The sequence below is a fragment of the Erinaceus europaeus genome, chromosome 13, assembly GCF_950295315.1.
Source record: "Erinaceus europaeus chromosome 13, mEriEur2.1, whole genome shotgun sequence".
NCBI lineage: Eukaryota > Metazoa > Chordata > Mammalia > Eulipotyphla > Erinaceidae > Erinaceus > Erinaceus europaeus.
In genome coordinates this window covers 91,617,271-91,633,692 of record NC_080174.1, presented here as the reverse complement: position 1 = coordinate 91,633,692, position 16,422 = coordinate 91,617,271, and the positions used below count along the sequence as shown (strand labels likewise).

Below are 16,422 nucleotides of genomic sequence, written 5' to 3'. Positions count from 1 at the left end.
TTAATATAGACAGATAGATACCCATATATGGAAAGGGATTTTATTGTTGCTCTGATTTCAAGAACACTAGTTGTGACTTACTAGTCATCTGTAAAATGTTACTGATGATTTTTTAAAAGTATGGTGGGCTATTATGACGTACCTGCTCTTAATTTTTTTTTGTTGTTGTTGTTATTGTTTGTTTGTAGATGTAAAACTCCTAGCAGAATCTCTTCCTCGAAGAAACTCCTCCTTGCTTTTAGTTCGCTTGGGTGGACTGTTTCTTCGTGACCTGGCAACGGAAGGAACTCTGTTTCCTCTTTTGGTCTTCCCTAATCCTGTACGTACCACAGCGGGTGACAGACTCGTCCAGGAGACTTGTCAACAAGTGATAGTGACTGTGTTCATTCTGACAGTGATAAGTTTGCGACAGGCTGATCAAAGCTGCGCCTTGTTGATGCGACCAGGTGGTGGTGCACCCAGTGACACGCACACATCCCCGTGTGTGAGGACCTGGGTTCAAGCCCCTGGCCCTCACCTGTGGGTGTTGAAGCATCACAAGAAGGGGAGCAGTGCCGCAGGTTTCTCTCTGTCTCTCTCTGTCTGCCTCACCATCTACATATTTAAAAAAAGGGGGGCCTGAAGTGGTGAAGTCACCAGGTGTGAGGGCACTAGGGCTCTAGTCACTCTGGTGGCAAGAGAAAAAGAGAAACCAACAAAAACCCGTTGTTAGGTCTGTTTGAATCGTGTTTCTTAGAATGTGAATATTGGGAAGCTTTATGGCAGTTCCTTCTCTCCTTTCTTATCACCACCATGGAACAATTTGTTCTGATTTGGGGGACAGTGCCACAAACGCTGTTTGTTCTCTGCATCTCAGGCTCAGCGTGTGAATCTCTTCTCTATCTGGCAGCCATTCTCATGGATTCTGACACTGATAAGACATCTTCTGAGAAATAAAACCCCACAAAAGAATCAGCTCAAATTTTCTATATAGATGTAGTTTTTTTCAGAATACTTGATTTTTTTTTTTAACTACATGCCTTTTAAAATTCTATATGACTTTTTAAATTCTGACTTTTATATTGACTTGGAGATGTCATTGTATAGATATACAGATACAATTTACTAAAAAGATAAACACATAATAAAAGACCTTGAAGGTGTACACATTCTGTGGCACTTTGTTTGTTTTACATTCTTTAAATTTGATGAATTCTTTGGTGGGTTTGTAAGGACTTCCTGTACTTTTGGCCTTCTCCACAATGGTTACATTTATAAGGTCTTGCTTCTGTGATATATATATATATATATATATATATATATATATATATATATATGACAAATTTTATTAACTGAAGAATTTTTATCTTATCACATTGGCAAACACATGGTCAGAGTAGTCAAATACTTCACTACTTATCCTGTCTGTAGTTGTTTTTTTCTGGGATGGTAGAGGAGATAAAAGAAAGAAAGAGTGAAAGGGCCAGGCCCTCACCCATATGCCTTTTCACTGCTCTGGGTCACTTTATCCTTCAGGTGGAAAAAGAGAGACCATAGTAGCAGGGCCTCCTCTGCCCCCCTTAGCACCTGCTATGTGGTGCTGGGGCTTAAACCTGCCAATACAGACACCTTCTTTCTAATCCCAGAATACACATTTTTTTTTTTTTCCCCTCCAGGGTCATTGCTGGGCTTGGTGCCTGCACCATGAATCCACCACTCCTGGAGGCCATTTTTCCCCCTTTTTGTTGCCCTAGTTGTTGCAGCCTCGTTGCGGTTATTATTGCCATTGTTGATGTTGCTTTGTTGTTGGATAGGACAGAGAGAAATGGAGAGAGGAGGGGAAGACAGAGAGAGGGGGAGAGAAAGATAGACACCTGCATACCTGCTTCACCGCCCGTGAAGCGACTCCACTGCAGGTGGGGAGCCGGGGGCTTGAACTGGGATCCTTACACCGGTCCCTGCGCTTTGCGCCACGTGCGCTTAACCCACTGCGCCACCGCCCGACCCCCAGAATACAAATTTTAACAGATAGACATGTATCTTAAATCTCTCTATATATACTTTTTATTCAGCAGTCATCAGATACACTGAATGCAAAGCAGCATATTGTCAGGGCTGGACTGGGAGGTGGGGAGTTACAAACTAGAGGGCTGTGTGCAAATCCTCAGCAACCCCGTGCCAAGTGAGCTTTGGTCACGCCAAGCAAGAGGGGCGCTGGGGTAAACCACGAGAGAGTACGTGCATAGGAAAGTCAGACCTTCTCACCCATCGTCTATGCATTTTGTGTACATTTTACAGCAAAAAGAAGTTGGCAGAGTCTCACAGTCCTTTGGCCTCCAAACAGCAGCTGACAGGCGCGGCCATTTCCCCGGTAATTTTCCACTTGTTCTTAAAATCAAACCTGGTGATTATAGATCAGGAGTCTCAGTCAGTTGGTAGAGGAGAGGAGTGCGTTGCTTTGTGCCTGACAGTGTTTTCTGTGGACTCAGATTAATATGGAGCTAGCCTGTTGCTCTTTTCAACCTGTGTGAAGCCCAGGCACTTGCCGTGCTTCCAGGCCTTTGGTTCCATATGGGAGCAAAAAGAGCATCTCAGTCTTGAGTATTTGTGTCACTACACAGTCAATTATTATCATGTCCTCTGTCTTATATAATGTGCATAAAAATGGACCAAATGGAAAATAATGTAGAAAGGACCTTTTGCAGTTCCTCACAGGCAGGGTATGTGTATCTCTCTGTGTTAAGACAGAAATAGGGGAATTGTGTTTTATTTTCTTTCTCTCGTTCTTTCCTTTAGCTGCAGAACTGGATGACCCAGTTTTCGAGATGCTGTATGAAAGAAACCCAGTGCACAGTCACTTTGAGAGGCGGCTAAATGTCAGCACCAGGCCTTTGAACATCATATATAATCCCCAGGCTATTAAAAAAGTAGCAGACTTTTTCTACAAGGGAAAGGTTCATACCTCAGGTTAACTTTTTTTGTTTGTTTGCTCTTATGTTAATTTTTAAAGACATCTTTCATGTCATCTCTACTGCTGTAGACAAAGTTTATTATTATATACCAGGTGACCCCGTAGAGGCAAAAAGGACTTGCAGAGGAAGGAGATAAGCTTGTCCTTCACTGTCATATCAGTGTAGATGTCCTGGAAAAGCCCCTTTTCCCAGAATAATTCCTGTCCTTCCGTGTCTTCTCTTTCCTTCTTGTGTCCATCGGCAAGTGTTTTTTAATACTTCCCATTCCGTCATGACGGTGGCTTCCTGATGGGGAGCGGTGCTTTGAACATCCTCTAAAGTAGAAGACGTGTTGAGGAATTTCCTTCTGGGTGTTGGGAACAGCAGTCTGCTGTCCTTCCTCGGCTCAGCACTAATTACTGAGTTCAGTATCACGCCTGTCACCATCGAGTCACTCAGACCACTCTTTGTTTTTTTTTTTTGCCTCCAGGGTTATTGCCTGTACCACGAATCCACTGTTCCTGGAGACCATTTTTTTCCCCTTTTACTGCCCTTGTTGTTTTTTTATCATTATTGTGATTATTATTACTGTTGTTGCTGTCGTTGGATAGGACAGAGAGAAATGGAGAGAGGAGGGGAAGACAGAGGGGGAGAGAAAGACAGACACCTGCAGACCTGCTTCACTGCCTGTGAAGCGACTCCCCTGCAGGTGGGGAGCTGGCGGCTCGAACTGAGATCCTTATGCCGGTCCTTGTGCTTAACCTGCTGCGCTACCGCTCAGCTCCCCACTCTTTGTTCTTAAAGAGGATTTGAGACAATGGATACCAAAGGAAACACTTTTGTGTTGTGTAAGGAAGTTGGTAAAACATTAGTACTTTCCTGAATGCATCCTTCCCCCCCCTTTTTTAAAAATTTAATTAAATTAATTTTTAAAAATAATTTATTTATTTACTCATGAGAAAGATAGGCAAAGAGGGAGAAAGAACCAGACATCACTCTGGTACATGTGCTGCTGGGGATTGAACTCGGGACCTCATGGTTGACAATCATTGCTTTATCTACTGCTCCACCTCCTGGACCACACTCTTTATACCAATGAAGCTGTTTATTTATTTATTATTTTTAGAAGATTCTATTTATTAATGAGAAAGATAGAGGAAGAATCAGACATCACTCTGGTACATGTGCTGCCAGTTACTGAACTCAAGACCTCATCCTTGAGAGTCCAACGGTTTATCCACTGCGCCACCTCCCGGACCACCAGCGAAGCTGTTTTTAGCTTTTGAGTCTCACCTATCATGACAGTACATGACTTGTCTTCACGCGCTCTGTCACGCATTTCTGTTTGAATTTCATGTTCTCTTTTAAGGATTTTGATGTATAGTGGTTTGGAATCCTTTGGGAGAATGGTTTAAGCTGTTCTAAAACCTTCCACGATCTTTCCCCCAGGCCTTTCCCCTGTGGGCTGGCCCTTCATTCATCTTAGCCTCCTCCGGTTACTTCATGTAGTGCTGGCCGTTCATCTTGGAATGAGGAACTGCCTTGTATAGACTGCTTCTTGGGCTCGGTGGGAATTCGTGGGACAGTAGATACTGTAGGAGTTTCTTCTGCCTGGTCATTTGAAGGTTGTGACTCTTCTGTAAATTTCCAACCCTGCAGGCTTTGGTTACCAGTCTGAACTTGAGTTGAGAGTGGCTGAAGCTGCTCGAAGGCAGTATAACAAGCTGAAGATGCAGACGAAGGCAGAGATCCGACAGACACTTGATCGTTTGCTTGTGGGTGACTTCATTGTAAGTTGGCATTCCTAAGATGTCTTTGTGGGAGAGAGGAGCATTTATTTTTATATAAATTTTTTTCATTACCTTGATTTATTTATTGGGTAGAGACAGTCAGAAATTGAGAGGGAAGAGACAGAGAAATCAGTGTGAGTGAGAGAGAAATACCTGTGGCCCTGATTCACTATTCGCAAAACTTTCCCCCTGCAAGTGGGGGCTGGGACTAGAACCTGGGTCCTTCCTTGCACACTGTAGCATGTACGCTCAACCAGGTGTGCCACCACCCGTCCCCGGGCAGGCATTCACTTTTTTCAAGTTCTTTACTTATAGATAGACATCCTTGTACCAGTTATGCTGAAAATAGAAGTGTCTTATCTAACAGAATGTTAAATCTCATTTGCTTTATATTCAGAGTTTAATTAATAAAAAAAATTAGGACGAGATGTTTCTCCCTTGCACCCATCTTTTGGTCCATTTTCTAGACCTAACATTTAAAAAAATATTTGCTTATTTATTTTATTGCTTTTATTTTTATTTTTTATTTTTATTGTTTTATTGTTGTAGTTATTGATATCGTTGTTGTTGGATAGGACAGAGAGAGATGGAGAGAGGAGAGGAAGACAGAGGGAGAGAGAAGGATAGACACCTGCAGACCTGCTTCACTGCCTACGAAGCAAGTCCTTGCGCTTCGTGCCACATGTGTTTAACCCACTGTGCTACCACCTGACTCCCACTGAGTTTAATTTTATTGACCAACTTATGTGTATAGGTGTGCATGTCTGTTTTTGGTGCCAGGAATCAAGCCCTGTGCCTTGTACATGCAAGGCATATGTTCTGTCATTGAGCTATGTCCTTAGCTGAGGCTTCTTTTAGTTGTAGGGGAAGTATAGTTAGCAAATTCATGACTTGGTAGCTTTGTTTGTTTCATGTTTCCAACAACAGAGCTTATGTTTTTTTCTGAGCTATGTTAACATGAGAGTTCACCAGTGTCCATAAACAAATGTCTCTTTGGATTTTTGGATTTCTCTGATTTCCATGATTTCTTCAATTTTTTCAAGTAGTACTAACTCCTATAAAATGAGAAGCTAAGTCTTCCCTGAGTCATGAAACATCACAATGAAAGAGTAGACAACTGCCAGTCCCTGTTCGGGCGCCAGATGCCAAGCTAGCTTTGCGGGCATGAGAGAGATGAATAGGAACTCATGGCTGAGCAGGAACGCAATTCAATCTTTATTGATGAGTGAGAATGCAGTGCAATCAATCTAATCTCTATTCATTAGAAAATCCTGTCCTTTATATCTCCTGAGGCGGAAGTGTCAGGAAGAGGAAGTACGTAGGATAGGGGGTGGGGAGAAGGAAACAAGCGCACGAACCAGTGGGGATTAAACAAATGGGGATTAAACCAGTGCGGGTCTCAAACAAAACAATTATTATGTAAATAGACCACAGCGTTAAGCAATGCAAGCGAACCTAAGGTGATGATCAAAACAGAAGGAGACTTAGAAGCAGAATTAGAAGCAGACCAATAAGACAACCCCAAGCTGGAAATTTACAGTTTCTCCCCTACTTCAGGCAAACCCTCAAGCATTTGCATCGAATTATTCTGACCTTTTTTGGCTTTTTGTTTTTCTGCTAATTCTGTAGACCATCAGGTCATTGCATAGACTACTGGTAGCTTCCAGAAAGTCAGGAGCCCCAACTAACCCATCTGGTTTCAGCAGCTACAGTTCAAAGTCACTTAATCGCAGTTAATTTTTACAGGAGGAGAGTAAGCGGTGGACTGTGCGACTTGATATCTTCGCCCCTCAGGTGATCTTCCCTGATGACTTCAAATTCAAGAACCCCGTGTTAGTAGTTGTGGATCTAGGCAGGATGCTGCTGACAAATACCCAAGGTAGAGTGACTGTGGGGGAGTTGGAACACACCTTGCACACAGCACGGGAGCTCAGCCTTTGAGCACATGTCTTGCGTAGATGATGACTGGTACTGCTGCAGGTGGTGGAGGGTACTCTTGTCTCTTTCTCTCTCTCTCAAAAAAAAAATACCTGGGACTAGTAAAGTAAAGCTTAAAAAAAAAAAGGTTTATATAATGTATTTTTAACTCCCAAGTTACCTTTACTGAGATTTCTTTTCTCTAGGGTTATAAACTAAGGCTGGGGTTCAGAGCCTACATGACCACACCGTTCCCTGTGGCCGCTTTTTTAAAATAAAGGATGAAAAATGGGGGGGGGGGGAGAAGGAGGAGGAGAGATACCTGTAGCACAGCTTCTCACTGCTTGTGAAGCTTCTCCCCTGCAGGTGGTGACCAGAGTGCGGGTCCTGGTGCACCGGGAAGTATGTGCTCTACTTGATGCACTACTACTGTTCAGCCTACATTTTATTTCTTACGTGACATTGTGTATTTTGATAGACTCTCACTACTCAGTTTCAGGAATAGAGATTTAACCTATTTAGTGATATTAGAGAAATATATACAAAGAGACTTCTGGAAGATAATCACACCACTACTGTGAGCTTCAAAAAAAAAAAATTGTTGTTTACCCTGAAATGGGAGGGAAGAAAGTGCAGGTTTCTGGAGTGAAAGAATTGAAGATTTGCCGTGTGATCTCAGTCATGCTTCATTGAGAAAACCTAGGAGGAGGGAAATGAGGAAAGCATCTGGGCAGAAGCAGGAGCATCTGGTCTGTGGAGACTTTATGGGTAGTAGATCAGAGGAAAAGAGTCACAGAGCCACAGGAGTCACCTACTGAAGATTCGAGAGCAGAAGCCTGGGGAAGAGACCTCGGTGACGGTAGCGTGCTGTGCAGCTGCTTCAGGCCTGCTTGGCTCGAGGAGAGAGGAGTTGAGACTGGGGCAGCACGCTGACACCTTGAGCACTTACTGCTTCAAGTTCTGGTCCGAGTACTAGGATGTCATGCTTGAGTAAGGCCAGTGAGATTTCTTTTGGGACATTTAGGATGGGGCTGGACACACTGGACACAGACAGATGTGGGCAAAGCAGTCAGCTGTTCAGGGTGCTCTACAAAAGGGCTCGTGCCAGTGCAGCTCAGGTGTGGGGGAGCAATTGGGGCTGCAGCTTTCTGCACCCTGACAGGTGTCTGTATGTCGACGGGACTCCATCTTTGCTCATGTTATAGTGAACCCGTTGTGTTTCGATCTCCAAATCAGTACCATTCACACTGAATAGTAAATCAGAGACAGATTTATACTTAGAATTTTTATCCATTTATTTTTAGAATTGAGTTGCTCAAATCCCTCGTAGAAAATGACACAGTGTACATGCATGAAAATATATCTCTATCTATATCTATATCTATAGCCCAGGTTTACACCTGGTCCCTCCCATAACTGAAGACGCTTAAGTGCTCTGATACCTTTTCCTCTCTTCTTCTCTGTCTTCGTCCATCTCACTCTCTGGGAAAAAAAAAAAAAGTTGTCTCAAAAAGTGGTAAAAGTCCATGCTGACAAAAAAAAAAAAGAAAGAAAATAAATAAATGAAGAACAGACATACACTTTGACTCTTCTCTGTTTGCTATTCAGATGACTCCAAGAGGAAAAATGGCGATGGGTCAGCGTCTGAAGATACTCAGTTCAGTGATGATGAATACAAGACCCCGCTCGCCACCCCTCCTAACACTCCACCTCCAGAGAGCAGCAGCAGTAATGAGGAGAAGACGCCGCCGTTTTCTGGAGTTGAGTTCAGCGAAGAGCAGCTCCAAGCACACCTGCTGAGCACGAAGATGTACGAGCGGTACTCCTTGTCCTTCCTGGACCTCCAGGTCATGGTGGGCCGGGTGAAGGACAACTGGAAGCACGTGCAGGACATCGATGTGGGACCTACCCACGTGGTTGAGAAGTTCAATGTTCACCTGCAGTTGGAACGTCGATTGATTTACACTTCAGATCCCAAGTACCCTGGGGCCGTGCTTTCAGGCAACCTCCCAGACCTAAAAATCCACATCAACGAAGATAAGATATCTGCTCTAAAGAACTGCTTTGCTCTCCTGACTACCCCAGATGTGAAAACATCTGACACTCAGATCAGAGAGAAGATTTTTCCCCAAGAGCAGGAGCAGGGAAGTTTGCAAGACTCAGTCATGAATCTAACTCAGAGCATCGTGATGTTGGAGCAGCACACCCGGGCGGTGCTGGTGGAGTCTCAGCTCCTCCTCGCCGAGTTCAAGGTCAACTGTGTGCAGCTTGGCGTTGAGAGCAACGGCAGGTACATCTCTGTGCTCAAGGTCTTCGGCACCAACGCTCACTTTGTAAAGAGGCCTTACGACGCTGAGGTCTCCCTGACTGTCCACGGCTTGCTGCTGGTGGATACCATGCAAACATACGGTGCTGATTTTGACCTTTTGATGGCCTCCCATAAGAACCTGAGCTTTGATATCCCGACAGGAAGCCTCCGGGATAGCAGGGCCCAATCTCCTGTGTCTGGGCCAGCTGCGGCCCATGTCGCTGATGCTGCCTCCTTGAACCACCAGTCAGCTACGAGTATTTTGCTTGACAGAATCCTCACCAAAGAACATGAGTCTCTCATTAAGTTGGAGTACCAGTTTGTCAGTTCAGAGTGCCCATCGATGAACTTGGATAGCACTCTGCAGGTGATTTCTCTGCAGGTGAATAACTTGGATATTATCCTAAATCCAGAGACGATTGTGGAACTGATTGGCTTTCTCCAAAAATCGTTTCCCAAGGAAAAGGATGACTTGAGTCCTCAGCCGTTGATGACTGATTTTGAAAGAAGCGCTAGGGAGCAAGGAACGTACCAGTCCACATATGAACAGAACACTGAGGTTGCCGTGGAAATCCACAGGCTCAACTTACTGCTCCTGCGGACAGTGGGGATGGCAAATGGAGAGAAGCATGGCCGGAAAATCGCAACTGCAAGTATAGGCGGCACGAAAGTCAATGTCTCAATGGGCAGCACGTTCGACGTAAATGGTTCTCTCGGCTGTTTGCAGCTCATGGATTTGACACAAGATAACGTGAAGAACCAGTACGTTGTCAGCATTGGGAACTCTATGGGCTACGAAAATATCATTAACGACATAGGCTACTTCGAATCAGTCAGAATGGAAGATGCCGTCCTTCACGAAGCTTTGAGTTTCACATTTGTTGAGAGATCGAAGCAGGAGTGTTTCCTGAGCCTCAAGATGGCTTCCTTGCACTATAACCACTCTGCCAAATTTCTGAAGGAGCTGACGCTGTCCATGGATGAACTGGAGGAAAATTTTCGCAGTATGCTGAAAAGCGCAGCCACCAAAGTCACCACAGTGCTGGCCACCAAGACGGCTGAGTACAGTGAGATGGTGTCCCTCTTTGAGACACCAAGGAAGACTCGGGAATCCTTGACCTTGGAGGAGAGTGACATCTATGGCTTTGGCCTGACTGCGTGTCGCTCTGACACCGTCAAGCTGATCCTGAACGTCAACATCGAGTCCCCCGTGGTTTCCATCCCTCGGAAGCCTGGGAGTCCCGAGTTGTTGGTGGGACACTTGGGACAGATATTCATCCAGAACTTTGTGGCAGGAGATGACGAGTCCAGAAGCGACCGTCTGCAAGTGGAAATCAAAGACATCAAGTTGTATTCCCTGAACTGCTCCCAGTTGGCAGGCAGAGAGAGCCCTGGGTCTGAAGCAAACCAGGTGTCTTGCCCGTCGTCTGGGTCAGCCAGTGCCGACAGTCAGGAGGAAGCACAGTTCACCCGGCATGACTTCTTTGAGTCTTTGCACAGAGGTCAAGGTGAGAAACACACTTTTTTTTTTCTCTCTCATTTTGTTGAAAGATTTCAAGCCTAGTTTGTAGAAAGCTTGCTTAAGATAATCTTTTTCTTTTCATATCAGTTCTTAGTCACTAACAGCTCAAAGTACTTTGGCTTTTGATAGAATGGCTCATTGTGTTGCTACATTTCCAGCTCTTTCCATTTAATGCTATATTTGACAGAATAAGAATTAAAATTTTCAAAGATTTATTTTTTAAGGAAATAGCTGTCTAATAGGAGAGAGAGGCCAGAGTATTGCTCAAATAATGGCTGAGTCCTAGAATTCATGGCTTTGGGGTTGTTCTGTTCTCCAGCAGACAGAACTACCTCCCCAGCCCTCCAGCAACCACAACAGCCGCAGCGACACTGCCCAGCTCTGACTTACGGTGATGCCAGGATTGAACCTGGGGCCCTAGAGACACAGGCATGAATGTTTTTTGGATAACCGTAGGCTACCTCCTGGCCCAGCCAAAATAAGAATTAAAAAATATTTTTAATGCCATTCCAGTCATCTACAAACCTGGGGCTCACCTCCCCAGCCCAATATTTAAAATTTTATTTTCCGTTTTCTATGAGGGGCGGCGTGGGAGAGAGGAAGAGCTATCAGAGCATGACTTCAGCAGCCCTGGAGTTCCCCTTGCCTCTGTCTGTGGGGCCTTCGTGTGGCACTGGGAATTGCCCTGAGGGCCTCACACATGGAAGGCATGTTCTCCCTCTGCTGAGCCCCCACCCTGGCCCTTTGAAATTAAATAGGAGCTCATCTGTGGGCTCTTCCAGTGTGAGTGTTATTTCTCTGGGTCAAATACAGCTGAATTTTTTTTTTCTTTTTCCCCATTCCTAAGGTAAGGCTCTTTCCTAGTTAGGTATTATAGTCTAAGACGGTTGGAGGGATTATCATAAATTAAAATATGAGATGTAATCTGTAGCTGTTTCACTCTCTGCGTTAAGTATTTGGTCTTCTTTGTGGTGAGCTGGTTCAGTGTTACTGGGTTAAAGTGCCTGTATTTGTGTTCTGTAAGCTGATCAGCTAACCAGGTAATTTAATCCATTTGTTTTGGCACCTGCAGACTTCTGGTAAACCCTGGAATAAGAGTTTAGTTCTTGAATAAATTCTCACCTTTGAGAAATTCTAGTCTGAGTCATACTTGTTGATTTGCCTATTTATTGATATTTACATACTTCATAAAAGATTCTTTTCTCTGCTGGGGTTAAAAGCTTATACATTATTTACTTTAAACTTATGTATTATTGGATAGAGACAGAGAAATTGTGAGGGGCAGGGGAGACAGGGAGGGCAAGAGAAAGAGAGACGCCTGTGTTCCCGCTTAGCATCCCATGCTATGCTTTAGTCTGGTGCAGACCCAGTGAGAGGGATCCAGTGCTCTCTGAAAACTCAAGGGTGAACAGTTGAGTTTTGGAAAATACCAGCTTGGGGAAACTAAGAGATAACAAACAAACGACTGTTTCGAACAAGTGTTTATTTTGAAGCCAGAAAATGGAACGTGTTGTGAAAAGATTGTTTCTTTCCCTGTGTGTATTTATCTTACGTCTCTGCCTGCTTTGCGTTTTCATCCTGGGATAGTCTACAGGCTTTGTGTCCAGCCTAGACTCCAGGGCCAGGCTGGCCAGCGCTCCCAGTCTCAGAGTAAAGTGCAGCTTCTAGATTAAAGAGCCTACAGTTAACTCACAGTGAAGGCTGGTGTTTCCAGTCTGTCACTTGTCTCTCTTCTCTTATGCTAGCTTTTCATATCCTGAACAACACTACCATTCAGTTTAAACTGGAGAAGATCCCTATAGAGAGAGAATCTGAACTGACTTTCTCTCTCAGTCCGGATGACTTGGGAGCATCTAGCATCATGAAGATTGAAGGGAAATTCGTCAATCCAGTTCAGGTAAGCTCCTTACAGCTCTTCATGCCAGGAAGCATGATTTCAGGTGTCTGTTTCATATCACAGAGACCCACTTCACTATGTTGTATACAGGTATGGAATGGGGGAAGCAAGGCAGTGAGTTCACAGAGATGTCATTAATTGTGTGAAGATTTTTTTTTTTGCCTCCAATGTTATTTTGCTGGGGCCTCTGTGCCTGCACCATGAATCCACTGCTCCTGGAGGTTTCTTTTCCCCTTCTTTTTGTTGCCCTGGTTGCTTATTTTTTTTAATCGTTGTCGTTATTATTATTACTGTTGTTGATGTTGTCATCGTTGTTGGATAGGCTAGAGAGAAATGGAGAGTGGAGGGGAAGATGGAGAAAGGTAGACATCTGCAGACCTGCTTCACCATCTGTGAAGTGACCTCCCTGCAGGTGGGGAGCTGGGGCCTCGAACCAGGATCCTTATGCCAGTCCTTGGGCTTCACGCCGCCTGCGCTTAACCCACTGCGCTACTGCCCGACCCCAAGATCACTTTTATTGTGGAGTTCGTGAGACAGAGAAACTGGAGCCTCACCTCTGGCGTATGTGGTGCTGCTGCTCTGGCCAGAACACTGCTGCTGTGCATTTCATCCTGCAGGAGGCATGTTACTGCTCTCTTGTTCTTCTCTCAGCGATGCTAAAAATGTTTACTGTGTTCAAGTGCTAAGAACTTCAGCTCCACTTTGAAATTTCCTGCCATTCCTTTTTGTTTTTTTAAATCAGAGCCTTGCTCAGCTCTGGCTATTGGTGGTGCTGGGGATGGAACCTAGGGCATTTGCATATGAGTCCTTTATGCTCCACTGTACCATCTCTGCAACCCTGACAGGATTTGTTTCCTGAACTTTGACGGGGTGAGCTGTTGGGAGATTTATGAAATGACCGTTTTTGGATCGTGTCATTTTCACACATACTAGCTGGAATTTCCCTGTTAAGAACTTCTTCTCTAGGCTCAAGGCGATGGCCCACCTGCTAGAGTGCATGTTGTACCACCCTCCAGCCACCACTACACGGAACTCCTGCGTGGGGAAGCCTCAGGAGTGGTGGAGAGGTGCAGTGGCATGCACCTCTCTCTGTCTCTCGCTTTCTGTCTGAAAAGGGGGTGGGTGGCCAGGGGTGGGGCCTTTGGAGGTGTGGGAGTATGTGGGCACAAAGCTGCAGCAATAACCCTGATGGCAAAACAGACCGACAGAATAGCAACAAAGTGAAACACAACAGAAAATGCCCTTCAGGAAATAAAAGGGACCAAGGATGTGCCAAGTGGCAGAGTGCATGCTTTGCATGTATATGGCCCTGGTTTCGATTCCTAGCCCCGTGAAAACAAAAAAACCTCAGGAACCTCCAAAGGCTTGTTTGGAAGTATTTTTCTAAGTTGTCATTCAAAGCACAGTAAGAGAGAAAGGAAAATAGCCACGGAGCATCACATTCTTACAGAGCACCGTCTCTAAGCGCTACCAAGGAGGATGCAGAATGCCGCTCCTGCTTTATATATGTGTGTATATATATATATATTTACTTATTATTTATTTTCCTTTTTGTTGCCCTTGTTTTTTTTTATTGTTGTAGTTATTATTGCTGCTGTTGTTGTCATAGTTGTTGGATAGGACAGAGAGAAATGGAGAGAGGAGGGGAAGACAGAGGGGGAGAGAAAGACAGACACCTGCAGACCTGCTTCACCGCTTGTGAAGCAACTCCCCTGCAGGTGGGGAGCTGGGGGCTTGAACCCAGATACTTATGCAAGTCCTTGAGCTTCATGCCATGTGCGCTTAACCCACTGCGCTACTGCCTGACTCCTCGCTCCTGCTTTTTATTGATTTTGTAATACCACCCAGAGCAATTCTTGAACATTTATTGTGTGTGTGTGGAGGCCCCTGGGGGGAGGGATGATGCTTGTAAACAGGTGTTGGGGTAGAGAAGTGGACAGAAGAGAAACAAAAGAGATAGTTGTTACTACAGACTAATTCAACCCCCTCAGGGAAAACCATACGAATCAACTCAGGAGTGTCTGGGTAGTGTGTATAGTGTGATTAATGACAGTGGCAGAATAATTGATTTTTTCTCTTTGAATGCAGGTGGTGTTAGCAAAGCACGTATATGAGCAGGTTTTACAAACGTTGGACAATCTCGTGTATAGTGAAGATCTGACTAAGTCTCCCGCCAGTGCCACCTCCTCTCCTTGCCCTAGTTCTCCTCTGCCTTCCCTCAGCATCTGTGGAGAACTTTCCCTTGAAAGGAAGGAGAATGGACTGTTCAGCCACTCCAGCCTTTCTTTCTCTTCTCAAAAGTCAGTGTCTGTGAAGGAAGTCAAATCCTTTACCCAGATTCAAGCCAACTTTTGCATATCAGAGCTTCAAGTCCAACTGAGCGGAGATCTGACTTTGGGGGCCCAGGGTCTTGTGAGCTTAAAGTTTCAGGATTTTGAGGTGGAGTTCAGTAAAGACCACCCTCAGACACTGTCCATTCAAATCGCCCTGCGCTCTCTGCTGATGGAAGACTTACTGGAGAGAAACTCCGATCCCAAGTACAGGAATCTGATGGTGTCTCGAGGCGCTGCCAAGCCGTCCAGCTTGACCCCGAAGGAGTACCTTTCCCAGTCCTGCCCTGCAGTCTCCCATGTGGAGTACCCTGACATGCCTCGGTCGCTCCCCTCCCACATGGAAGAAGCGCCGAATGTCTTCCAGTTTTACCAGAGACCCACTTCAGCCTCCCAAAAGAAACAGAAGGAAGTCCCGGACAAGGACTGCCCCTTGACGCCCCCGCCTTCCCCATCAGTGAATGAGCCCACGGCAAGGAGTAAATTCGATGACTCCTTGGTCCATATCAACATATTCCTAGTGGATAAGAAGCACCCAGAATTCTCCTCCACTTACAACCGGGTCAGCCGGAGCATCGACGTTGACTTTAACTGCTTGGATGTGCTCATCACTCTGCAAACCTGGGTGGTGATACTAGATTTTTTTGGGATTGGCTCCACCGCCGACAAGCATGCCATGAGGGTGCCCCCCGAGGACATCCTACAGAACGTGAAGTCAGAATCCAGTGCTGCGCTCGAGCCTGAGCTGCAGGACCCAGTTAACACCAAGCTGGACCTCAAGGTAACAGTTCCCTTTAATGCCGCTATGTCTTAAGAATAAATGTGGGTTCATGTAGTTGCTGTGACTGAGCACTTCCTCTAGAACAGCCTTGGGATATCTGGTACAAAAAATGGTAGGAATTAAGGTTTTAGGAGATTTCAATGTAAAGCGTATCTGGAGGCAGGGACAATAAATGGTCTAAGTGACTCCTCGTCTTTTCCCAGGGCTGTGTCCCTCAGTCACTTCACTGAGCTCCCGTGAGCTATTTGTCATCTTCTGTTGTCTCACGTCAGTGAGCAAGGGACAGGGAGGTGGTTCTGAGCCTGGGTTTCAAGTTTTCATGTCTGGGTTCAGTCCCTGGCACATGAGGCCGCGAGGGCAGAGGCCTGCAAAACTGTGACGGTGGTGCTGTACTATGGATCACAACTTCACCTTCTCTCTCATAAGAAAAGTAACTATGTAACTAACTAAAATCAAGCACCTAGGAGATTAAGCAGCTTTATCGAACCTGATTGGTGTGCCTGAGGCGCCACGTTTGAGCACTGGCAGCAGCACATGCCAGAGCTGAGCAATCCTCCAGTCTCTCAGATCATCAGATGGGTCTTTAGACAAAGGAGCTAACTGAGGTCATCTGTGTGAAGCGTTTAGCAAAGGGCTTAGTACTTAGCAGCAACTTTTCATCAGACCCCTAGTCACTCCGAATGTCATGCTGGCATTTATCAAGAGCCACAGAACGGCTGTTAAGAATGAAGTCAGAAAATGTCAGAAGGCCTGGCTTCCGAATCCAGCTGTGTGGCTGTAGACATTACCATTGTCTTCAGGCAAGTTGAGCGCAGGGACTCAGGAACCTCAGGCATGAAAGGAAAGTCTTTCACAGTCAGATGCTCTGCCTCTGAGCTCTCTACCCAAGGAAAGTCTTTTGCATAAGCTGTCTCCCCTGCCCAGGATCATCCAGTACTCTACAGCAC

General features: G+C 45.3%; 1 protein-coding gene across 3 annotated transcripts in view; it reads left to right on the top strand.

Annotated features, from left to right (window-relative positions):
* VPS13D (vacuolar protein sorting 13 homolog D) overlaps window positions 1-16,422 on the top strand; it is a 267,871-nt gene that overhangs the window by 21,699 nt on the left and 229,750 nt on the right. For all 3 annotated transcript variants that reach the window (XM_060170884.1, XM_060170883.1, XM_060170882.1), the window contains exons 13-20: window positions 189-319; window positions 2,278-2,350; window positions 2,776-2,946; window positions 4,590-4,720; window positions 6,467-6,599; window positions 8,246-10,453; window positions 12,213-12,364; window positions 14,453-15,475. In XM_060170884.1, the coding sequence (XP_060026867.1) occupies window positions 189-319; window positions 2,278-2,350; window positions 2,776-2,946; window positions 4,590-4,720; window positions 6,467-6,599; window positions 8,246-10,453; window positions 12,213-12,364; window positions 14,453-15,475 (4,022 nt within the window). The remainder of the gene's footprint in view (window positions 1-188; window positions 320-2,277; window positions 2,351-2,775; window positions 2,947-4,589; window positions 4,721-6,466; window positions 6,600-8,245; window positions 10,454-12,212; window positions 12,365-14,452; window positions 15,476-16,422) is intronic.